This window comes from Frieseomelitta varia, unplaced genomic scaffold, assembly GCF_011392965.1.
Source record: "Frieseomelitta varia isolate USP_RPSP 00005682 unplaced genomic scaffold, Fvar_1.2 scaffold_386, whole genome shotgun sequence".
Taxonomy (NCBI): Eukaryota; Metazoa; Arthropoda; class Insecta; order Hymenoptera; family Apidae; genus Frieseomelitta; species Frieseomelitta varia.
In genome coordinates this window covers 63,865-75,132 of record NW_025110130.1, presented here as the reverse complement: position 1 = coordinate 75,132, position 11,268 = coordinate 63,865, and the positions used below count along the sequence as shown (strand labels likewise).

The 11,268-nt window shown below is 27.5% G+C and overlaps 3 protein-coding genes and 1 non-coding gene across 9 annotated transcripts; 3 read left to right on the top strand and 1 right to left on the bottom strand.

The window, feature by feature from the left end:
* The first annotated feature begins 242 nt into the window (after positions 1–242).
* LOC122531318 (NEDD4 family-interacting protein 1-like) lies at positions 243–2,546 on the top strand. The gene is made up of 6 exons (XM_043659133.1): positions 243–430; positions 842–988; positions 1,055–1,195; positions 1,278–1,401; positions 1,492–1,677; positions 1,744–2,546. The coding sequence occupies exons 1-6, from the start codon at positions 404–406 to the stop codon at positions 1,845–1,847; spliced, it is 729 nt and encodes a 242-aa protein (XP_043515068.1). The 5' UTR covers positions 243–403; the 3' UTR covers positions 1,848–2,546.
* On the top strand, positions 2,450–5,296 carry LOC122531316 (peptidyl-prolyl cis-trans isomerase CYP19-3-like). 5 transcript variants are annotated; one of them, XM_043659127.1, is made up of 7 exons: positions 2,450–2,467; positions 3,550–3,706; positions 3,835–3,972; positions 4,053–4,351; positions 4,448–4,579; positions 4,656–4,910; positions 4,973–5,296. In XM_043659127.1, the coding sequence occupies exons 2-7, from the start codon at positions 3,622–3,624 to the stop codon at positions 5,189–5,191; spliced, it is 1,128 nt and encodes a 375-aa protein (XP_043515062.1). In that variant the 5' UTR covers positions 2,450–2,467; positions 3,550–3,621; the 3' UTR covers positions 5,192–5,296. The 5 variants fall into 5 exon arrangements, with proteins under 5 accessions (XP_043515062.1, XP_043515065.1, XP_043515061.1 ...); XM_043659126.1 differs by lacking the exon at positions 2,450–2,467 and having other exon boundaries at positions 3,355–3,706; XM_043659129.1 differs by lacking the exon at positions 2,450–2,467 and having other exon boundaries at positions 3,356–3,706; positions 3,799–3,972; positions 4,064–4,351.
* Trnaq-cug lies at positions 2,746–2,817 on the top strand. The gene has a single exon. It is a non-coding gene; the product is annotated as a tRNA-Gln (tRNA).
* A 490-nt stretch (positions 5,297–5,786) lies between the features above and the next one.
* Positions 5,787–11,200, bottom strand: LOC122531311. 2 transcript variants are annotated; one of them, XM_043659119.1, is made up of 11 exons: positions 11,009–11,200; positions 10,846–10,947; positions 10,569–10,765; positions 10,250–10,333; positions 9,858–10,153; positions 9,606–9,698; positions 8,910–9,107; positions 8,246–8,845; positions 8,004–8,136; positions 7,704–7,923; positions 5,787–7,611 (listed from the first exon to the last, which is right to left on the bottom strand). In XM_043659119.1, the coding sequence occupies exons 1-11, from the start codon at positions 11,198–11,200 to the stop codon at positions 7,033–7,035; spliced, it is 2,694 nt and encodes an 897-aa protein (XP_043515054.1). In that variant the 3' UTR covers positions 5,787–7,032. The 2 variants fall into 2 exon arrangements, with proteins under 2 accessions (XP_043515054.1, XP_043515055.1); XM_043659120.1 differs by lacking the exon at positions 9,606–9,698.
* Positions 11,201–11,268: the final 68 nt, after the last annotated feature.

Below are 11,268 nucleotides of genomic sequence, written 5' to 3'. Positions count from 1 at the left end.
GGAAAAATTTTGATTTGTTATATTCCCGTCCTACAACCTAATTTTCAACGTTGTTTTATGAACCACCAATCAAAATTTGACTGCAAAATTATAACTCTTTTATACAGACTCAAAAATAAATAAGTAAAATATTATTCAAAATAAAAATAGAGGTTCTAATAAAAGAAATATTTATTGATAAGTAAGAGAAAAATATCTACTGTCTGATAACAGGCTTGAAAGTGATAGACGTGAAAATGTATGAGAATCTACGTTCACGGTGATACAGCCTTGCCAGCTGTCAGCCATCGATTGTAAGAACTTTTGCTGTCTTAGAAAGCAGCATTACGTACGAAAACAGTATTTTTAATTTCATCTACACAATCAAAATAATATATCGCACTTCGAATAAATTTCACCAGGAATGGATAGTAATATTCGTTACAATATGGTATGTTTTATAAACGATGCTGATTGTAATAAATATTCTTCACGTAGTATTAATCAAAGCGCTAATGAACAATTTACAATTTGTCTTCAACTATCAAAATGTCTTTTATTTAGTAATTTATTTATATATATAAAATAATATTTCTATGTATCATAATGCAAGTTATGGATGAATACTGACATGCAGGTGTTGATAAAAACATTGTCCGCACTGAGTGTCGTTTGTTTCTTGAGATTAATTAAAAATGAGAGATTAAATGAAATAAAAAACAATCCTTACGCTTTGTTGTATTGTTTCAATTCTCTTAATGCTAGGAGTATATAAGAAATAATATTTTTAATCAAAATAGAAGCAGCATTTCATCTATTTAAATATTTTAAATCTTACTAAACATGACTAATTTAATTTTAGCCTTCACAAACAAACAGTAACTCAAATGATGAACCATCATCTCAAAATGAAATACCTACACTAACTGTGTCTCTACCAGTCTCACAAAGTGATATAATCAATTCGGGAAATATTGCTGCAGCACAAACTTCAATTGAAACTCGAATGGTATGATATAAATTTGTTATCGTATATTTGAAAGTTATTATTATTAAGAAAATGAAATAATTATAGACTGAAGAAGAGGACATTCCACCTCCAAAGGCAGATTTTTCAGCTCCACCGCCTTATGAAGTTGCCACAAAATTACCTAGTTATGAAGAAGTACAACGTGAGAAAACATTACAAGGAGAACCTTATCCTCAAATTCACATGGTAATTACTTTAATTATAGTATTAATTAATAATAATATTAAAAATTAAATTTATATCACACGATTAAATAACACTTTTGTAGCCTGAAAATATTAGAACACCGCCAAGGCCTTTAACGATATTGGCTATAGATACTGAAGCTGCAGAGGGAGATCCAGAAAGTGGGTTACTTGGCACTGATTTTATGTTCTTTACAGCATTTTTGGGTAAATTAAATAATATATATCTGTATATTATATGTACATATATTTCTATTACAGTTATATATATCCAGATAATATGTATTTCTATTACAGTCGCATTTTTGTTTAATTGGATTGGATTTTTATTACTGATGTGTTTTTGTCATACAATTGCATCTCGATATGGAGCACTATCTGGTTTTGGTCTATCGTTGACAAAATGGACATTAATTGTTAAACATTCCACTGATCTTGCATCACGTGAAAATTCATGGCTATGGTGGTTGATAATGGGATTTGGTTAGTATTTTATTATTGATACTACTTCTACATGTTTACATTAATTATACTATATTCACTTTTTAGGAGTGTTGATTTGTGCACGAGCTACTGTTCAATATTTAAACATCAAACGTGGTTGGAGACTACTGCCTGGAAGTGCTCAGGAACGTTTACTCTTTCTTTATTAAGCCATTGAACTTGCACCTTTATTTAACTTGGCTTTAGAACAAACAGCATTTCTATCTGGGGTTGTATTTGTACAATATATAATCTACACCCTTTAAAAATATTACTTTATATTGGCTACATACTATTCTATTATTAGAAGAAAAAATTAAAATTATTAAGACTATTTGCCAAATTTGCTTATACATGAGATAAACAAGCAAGGTAAAAACAGAAATAAAATACTTTTTGCACACTGTTTTATGTATTAGTGTCACATAGATAAAATAAAATGTAAATTTTTATTGCTCAAATAGTATGGACAATGCTTTAATGCGATATATTAATTTATATATTGTTCATTTATACGAATAGATATACGAAATCGCTTCGTAACGTCTGGAATATGTAAGTTTATAATACATAAAATTGGAATTATGAGTAAAACAGATTTATTTTGAAAGGAAAACATATAATCATTGTCCTTAGACAGATATTGAAGTATAAAAGTTCTAATAGTGATATTGTGTAATACCTGCTAGTGCTAGATAAGCTTTTAGAATTTTGAATATATATTGATAATCTGAATTGCTTGTATGTATATATGTGTATATGTATACATACATAAATGTATAAAATAATTGCTGCGTCTATATACATTATATGTTATACTGTCAGAAACTTCATTGTTATATACTTATTACAACAATATAAAAAGCTAATGTGTCTCATATTTTTTATCCATATAGTTATGTAAATATATTTTTCCGTATTGATTTTAATGCAGATTTATATTATTATCAAATATACCAATGGTAGAATATACAAAATAATTGATATTTCTACGTAATTGTATGTCAAATTTTTTAAACATAAATATTAGTTCCATTTCTACCATATAAAATAAAAAACTATGCGATTGGTCCTATGGTGTAATGGTTAGCACTCTGGACTCTGAATCCAGCGATCCGAGTTCAAATCTCGGTGGGACCTTTCCACTCTGTTTTTATTTCCGTGAATAGAATAAAATAAATTTTTTTATAAAGTTTTGCAAAATGTTACTATGTAACAAGAAGTTTCTAAATTTTGATTTTAAATATATTTGCGAGTAATTAACTATTCAAACAAATGCTTCAACTAGTTTTAACTAATATGAAGTTGTATAATGAATTAGTAGATTTTATATGCATATTTCCAAGTTCAAATAGAATAAAGGAAAAAAGTTAAGAATCTAATTAAGAAATTATAAAAATTTACAAATTATTCGTCTTAATATGTTTATTTCCGAAATAAAAATTTGCTCCATTCATGGATACTAAGACGCTAGCATTACATAGCGGTCAAATAGTAGGATCAATCATATATTGTTGTCCTGTTTCACACAATTGCTTTCCTTATTTTATCACTCAACATCTTGCTGTCATACGATATATATATCTGTCTTTATTGTGTTACTCTCCTTGTTCTCGAATGTAGGCGCTGTTATCTTTTGGAAACTCTTGGAACTAAAGTCTATTATCAGCATCGGACAATATATGTTCTGCCATCTGTTGAGTATTTCTTTTTTATTCTTTTTAGTTCCAAACGGAGAGGAAAGGCGGTTAGATGACTACCATTCTTACACAAAGGGCGCAATAATGTGAAACAAAGACAGATATATATTGTGTGATAGACAAAACAGCGATGGTTCACCGCTATGTGGTGATAGTGATTTAATGTCCATAGAACTTTTGACATTAGCAATTAAATAAGATTTTGAAAACCCATTTTATGTATGGATATATATTACTTTAAAATATGGAAAATTCGTCGAAGAGTCAAAACAGTAATTGTGAATACAACCCAATTGTATTTTTAGATATAGCAATTGAGTCAGAAAAAGGTAATATGTGAATATTTGAATTTTAAAATATAAGTTAATTTTTAATTTCCAGTATTTCTGTTATTGTTCTGTTTTACATTTCGTTTCATTAGAAATTTAAAAATAATTTGTATGATATTATGATACAGTTGGAAGAATTGTGATAGAGCTTTTTAAAGATATAGTACCTCGAACAGCTGAAAACTTTCGTGCATTATGTACCGGAGAAAAAGGCATTGGAATCAATGGCAAAAAGTTGCATTACAAAGGATCAATATTTCATAAAGGTATAACAAAAAGGATTAATGTTTCTTGAAGGTAATATAAAAAGTAATATACTTAATGAGAAGAATTTTATATGGTTCAGTGTTATCACAGTTTATGATCCAAGGTGGAGATATAATAAATTTTGATGGAACAAGCGGAGAAAGTATATATGGAACACATTTTGAAGATGAAAACTTTAAACTCTCTCATTCATCAGAAGGATTATTAAGCATGGTAAATGAGGGTTATCCAAATAGCAACAGTTCTCAGTTTATAATTACTATTTCAGCTGTTACACATCTAGATAATACCAATGTAGTATTTGGTAAAGTTTTGAAAGGAATGGGTGTTATATTAGAAGTAAGTCAAGTTCAAACAGTTAAGGATGTACCAATGAAGGTTAATATATATTTTTTATAGTTTCTTTTGTATTTGAGTTAGTTTATTAATAAATAGATGAATATTTTATTGTAGTATCACAATATTTTGTTATAGAAAATACATATAATTGATTGTGGAGAGTTAAAACATGAAAATTGGGGTATGGAAGAAAATGATGATACTGAAGATGTGTTCACTCCATGGCCAGAAGACTGGGATTATTCCAAAGATATTGAAAGACTCAATGTAAGAATCTTATTATTGGGTTACAGGTTTTTGAAAAAGAATTTCTTTTCTAATAGATATTCATGGATATTTATAGTACAAATATATAATGGACGTTATTAAGAGGATAAAAGATTCAGGAAATTGTTATTTTTCACGAAAAAATTATGTAGATGCAGGCAGAAAATATAAGAAAGCATTAAGATATTACAAATGGATGATAAGGACAGTAGATGTATCAGAGTCTTCCAATGAATCAATGTTGAACATTAAAGCAACATTATTACTTAATCTTGCAGCTGTTAAATTAAAACAAAAGAGTTATCGTGAAGCTTTAAAGCTTTGTTCAGAGGTAAAATTTAATTGAATTTGTTATAACTTTCAACTGTTGTTTAATAATAATTTTACATCTAGGTTTTACAAATAGATAAGAAAAACAGTAAAGCACTATTTCGAAGAAGTCAAGCATATATGGGACTAAATGAGTATGATTTAGGTTTAGCAGATTTGAAGCAAGCATCATTAAAATCTCCCAATAATAAAGATATTTTATTAGAAATTGATAAAGTAAAAAGAGTTATAAATTCGTATTTAGCTATTGAGAAAGCTTCTTACCAAAAAATGTTTAAATAACAGAAGTATTTTGCAAAAAACTTGTAAATATAATAAAATTTTTTATATATTTTATATATTTTGAAGTAAAAATATTGCAAACAAAATCATACATATACATGTTTATACACAATACTAATGCTTTTTAATAATATTGTAAAGTAATTGTTATTGTGTGTTAAAGTAATTGTATATGTGTTAGCTAAAATTATGTAAAAATTTTTACATAAAATTTAAATGTAGTACATAAATAAATATCTGTGTTTATTTTTATTTTTTTGATAAATACCATTTATTTTGATTTAAGCATTTTTTTCTTTATTCAATAACAATCTTTGTGTAATCTGTATAAAAGAAACAAAACCATAGTAGATTTTATTTAAAAATAAAAACATAATGGATATTATTGTTAAAAATATATTTTGTATTTGTTAAATATTACTAAGTATGAAAGGAACATATGAAGCATGCTTATATCACATCAAATATTCATTTTGTATATTTTTATAAATTATTTTACAAATTTGATCACATTTAATTATTTTTTATCGTAATTCAAAATAATGCATTTTAATATAGAATTTTGTGATATTATAAAAAAAAGAAACAATGTACGTATGGATCATATACAGAATTCAATTATATAAAAGTAAATTATTATAAACATATACTCAATTATATGACTTATTTATTTAACATTTATATTAAGTTCTTAACAATTCTGAGCATTGAAGTGTTATGTGACTTGTAGATGTATGTCACACAAAATAAATATAAGATATAGTTTTAATAGGAGCTTACACATAGTTTCTTTCATTATAATAATATTCTTACAGTAGCAGCGATTGAAATATTTCCAATAACAAAACTCAAGCAATGTACATATATTTAAAAGAATTATTACAACGTTCTTTGTCATAAGTAAAAACTCATATCCTTTAACAATTATTTGTTTGTCGTTGAAAGATTTTATTTGTTTCAATAACACTGTATACCTATATAACAAGTTTTAGTTAATATCTACAGTAATTATATGTAGGAGCTTTTGCAATGACTAGACTAAAAATATTTTTATTATTACCTATATTTTGCAGCAATAATTGCAGTAATTAATTTTTTCTAAGGGTCACAGTTTTCAATAAATAGATAAATAAATAAATCAACAATCAATAAATAAAAAAATAATGCATAAAAATAATAACTATCTAAGTAGTATTATTCAAGAAACTTTTTAACAAAACTCAAATCTGCTATTAATAAGGAATGTGTTTTATATATCAAAATTCTCTCTTACATCTTCATAAATACTTCAATCTGAGAATTGACGAATAATATTGGAATTTATAACATTGAATGCATGATTCTTGTGCTGTACAGTAATATTTTTATGATGCTTTTTAGAGAAGGAGCAAAGCTTTTTGTAAAACATATAACATTCTTAATACATACTTTATACATCGGCGAACTTTTTAAAAACCAGATATGTGGACGGAAAAATTTCAAAATTGCTTCAATGACTATGATGTGTACATAATGAATCAACTTAGTGACATGATTGTTTAAAATTAGTTTAGATATCTTTCTTTTAGATGCATTTTATGGTAATTATTTGAATTGTGATAAATCTGATTTTAAAATATTTGAAACATAACAAAATTAAAAGCATTCAATTTTGTTTAATGAAGATAATTAAGACTAGTCTCTGAACATATGTACAGTGAGTATTTTTAGTTAAAAATGTATTATCTTCATTTATGAGTTTTACTATTCATGAGAATTCACATTTGTTTCTTCTTAAGGCTTTCAACTTTGCACCTTCATTCTTTTTGTAATTGTTTTGTCTATGTCTTCTCAGATTAAAGTTATTCCTTTTCAATTTCTTCTGAATCATTTTCCTTTTCTAAATTTGCACAATTTTCTGTTGTAATTTCTGTTTCAATCAGATTATGTAACTCTTTACATAGTGTTTCTTCACAAACTTCACCATTTATAACAGCATTATCAATTACATCATATTCATGTTTTACATCATGTTCCACTACATCCTTGAAATCAGGTTCTATAATCTCTTCACAACTTTTAAACATATCAGGATGTTCTGTTGAATTCAATAATTCAGGATTTTCGTTAGAGTTTAATATATCAGTATTAACTTCATCATCTGTCGTATCAGTGGACTGAGACACTTTTTTTAATACACTATCAATCAAATTAGATGCAAAACTTCTGTTTTCATTTCCTTCATGAATTGTTTGATGAATCGGCAAAGTTTGTGGTCTATGTGGTCGTGCATAAGGAAACATATGTTCTTCACCAGCTGGAGTATGAACAGCTGATATTTCCGTCTGTGTGGCAACACCATTATCAATAAGATTGGCTTTTGATTGCATATTCGACATACATCGTTTTATTTCTGACATAGAGTCTTGTAATTGTTGAACCTAATCATATATTAAAATTTAAAAAAGATATATCATAATAAAGAAATATCATTAATGTTCTAAAATGGATTACAAAATATAATTAATGTTACCTGAGTATGCAACATATTACATGTTTGTGCTAGATTGGTTACAACATCTACATTTTGTGCAATATTTTCATTATCAGTGTTTGTAGAATCTCGATTAACAGTAGGTTGAAGACTAACAACTTTTTTCCACAATGCATTAATTGCTTGCATTTGTAATAATTGTAGTTTATGTTCACTTTCTAATGCAGTTCGAGTAGCTTCCATATCAGTAGAGAGTTTCCTTAAAAAAAAGAAAGATTAATAAACCATATATTCTGAGAACGATATTACATTTATTGAATGAGAAAATGAAAATCATACTGGATATATTTATTTGTTCTTATCATTTCAATAGTTTTCAATATGGTAGTTGCTTTTTTATTAAGATTTCTAGTATGATACCCTCTCCACATCCTTTGAATACATATTGCTGCTTTTTCAGCTTCATCTTGATCTATTTTAAAAATATAAAATTATTAAGCTGTTTAATTTATTAGGAAAACTTATCTTCGTATTTATTATTTTCTGTTTTTGAAGAAACATTTATTATCTTTATTATCTACCTTTATTATCTTCCTGTCTTCTTTGAATAGCTCTATGTCGAATGCTATCCAATTTTGCTTGACATACTTCACTATCTTCATCACTGCTTTGAGTAGCATTATCTGCATCACCATTTCCATTCTTTTTAATAACACTACTTTTTATTTTATCATTTGCACTTTTTGGTCTTTGTATATTCCTGCCTAAGTTTGGTGAATTTTTTGTATTTCGTTTAGCAGGTAATGTCTTGCTTTGAACGTAATTATTGATTTTCACACTATGTGGACATTTAGTGTTAGTATTTGTAATAATAGGTTTAGCAATATTTGGTTTTACAGTACAATTTGTTGCTGAACTGCTTTTTACGAGTGCATTTGCTTTTATAGCAGCAAGATTTGTTTTTGCCATTGGATTTACTGTATTTATTATGGGAATAGCTTTACCATCTCCATCAGAAATAGGTTTGATTGGCATTGTAATTTGACATGGTGATGTTAATTTACTTGGTGGAGTTTTTGCTGAAACTCGAGAAAGGCCAGACGGTGGACGAAAATCTGGACTCATTAAAGATTCTGGAACTGGTACTAATTTTGTTGCAGCTTGCAGAGGACTTGATGTGTCTGCAAATCAAATTTTTAGTTAGTACATTTAATAAATGACGTAATAACAAATTTATTATTTTACCTTCTGCATCTTGTGAAATAGTATTTGATGTTTTATTGTTTAAAGTACCACAAAGCATATTTGGATCCAAACTTTGAGTCATCAAAGATTCCTGATCTTCATTTAGTAAAGTATGGCATGAAGAAACTATAGCATCAGTGTGACAACTAGATACCATTCTATCAGGTGACCTTATTCTTAATGAATTTCTTGATGAACCTAATTAAATATTGTCTACTTATATTTGCTATTAATTTCATTTATTATCATATATTTAACCATATTTGAATTCTTTATGACTAATTTGAGTAGCAAAAGCATGCAAATAATATTTGACTAAGAACAAACAATATAAGGTGTGAACTATGTGAAATATATTTCCAAATCGTCAAATGCTAATTTGCTAAAGAAATTTTCTAATTAGCATCATTACATTGCTGTTTTTTTCATTCTCCAAAGTCATTTGCGCTATAAGCTTAAAAACGTAATCACTTAAAAACATACTATTTACTAGGCATAGAAGACATAAACATGTGCATTAATCTAAGAAAAAAATTTTCCATAATATACAGCATTATACACAGTACTATGTTATTATCTAACTTTTATTTTTAATTAGCTTTATAGATATAAGATAATATTTGTCTCAGATTTTTACACATGTCTATAATGCAATTATAGCTGTGTATGATTAATTTCCATCTTGACTTTGGATACCTTTACAAGGTGAATGGCACACACAGTACTTTGCTTCATAAAATTTTGGTGACTGTAAGCATTTATCTTCATAGTATGTCAACATTGGCGCAACTAGAGAAAACACATTATAACAAGGACATATAGGTGCATGACGACTGGAAAGTGTACATCACTACTAGTCCACGTTTTACGATTACAAGAAAAACTTTACAGAAATATGTATTATACTTGCAACAATAGTGAAAAAAAATGAAAAATTAATTAACTCACTGGTACGTCTAGGCGAACCTGTCCTGTTATGACTAAGTCTACGCCTAGTAGCTGGAGAAGGACTCATTCCAACGCTATTTAAGCTGTGCACACTTCCAGTATCACTTTGTTGATTTAATTGCTGTTGATGATGTTGTGCTTTACTCAAAATTAGTCTTAGCTTCCTGTCAGTTTCGTTTTCTAAGGATTCACCAGAAAGTGGGCAAACAGATGCTAAATACTGTGCTAGTAGTGCATGTTCGCCAACACGGAATTGTCTACCACGTCCCTGAGAATATAGCCACTCTGCCTTTAAACTGAGTGGCCATCATTTCAAGTAAATTTTAATTCTTTAAAAACTGAGTAAAGCTCTATATATATGAAATAACCAATATATCTAAAAAGTCACCCACCTTTCAATAGGATCGACAGGATAGCCATCAATTGATTTCAAGCTCATACACCAATTGATAACAAAAGGTCGATAGTCAAAACCACTATAAGCTATTTGTTAAGAAGCTATAGCTGGAAATCTACAGATAGTATAAATGTTTTTGTTTTATATGTACCTAGCTGTCTACAAGCATAATGTTTCATTGAAATATTCTATGTGATAACACATTCAGAATAAGAAGAAGATGTTGTAAAACAGTTTCTGCTATATATCACTAATTGACTTCTAAAATCTAAATGAATATATTAATTTGTATTACACAATTATGAAAAGGATACATACTGTTACCTGTCATACTAACACATGGATTATTAGCAATTGAAAAATTTATCACATTTTTCAAATTAGCTAAATGTGACATTTCATTCAAATCTGTAATGTTATTGTTTGCCAAAGTAAATGTTTCTAGCGAGGTAGGTAAATAGCGTTCACACTGCCTTAATGTTATTATGCGATTGTTATGCAAAAAGAGTTCCTAAAAGATTGTTAATTTCATTAAAATTACAGTTGAAGATTATTATACACATATTTAATGAAAATAAAAATTAATCTCACCTTTAAATTTCGTAGATAAGATATATCTGAAATGTGACTGATACTATTTTCAGATAAATCTAAATGCTCCAACTTAGTATTGGTATGCAAGTGTTCAATGGACTGCAAGTTAATAGATTCGATAATTATAAAAAAATATATATTAAACTTGTATTTATCATACCTTTATGTTATTGCCTGCTAAGCAAAGTGTTTGTAAGTTTATCATATCCTTTATGCCTTCTATAGTCAAGATACCATTATTTGCTAAATTAAGAGTTACTAGATTATGTAACTTGGACACCCCATACATACGAAGCAATTGATTCCTTACTATTGACAGCTGAAATAATATAATTAGCAATCGTTTAAACATTATTTGTTTGCTATGACATTAAGAACTATGATTAAAATGTATGTGGTAATAAGAAAAATATAAAAAGA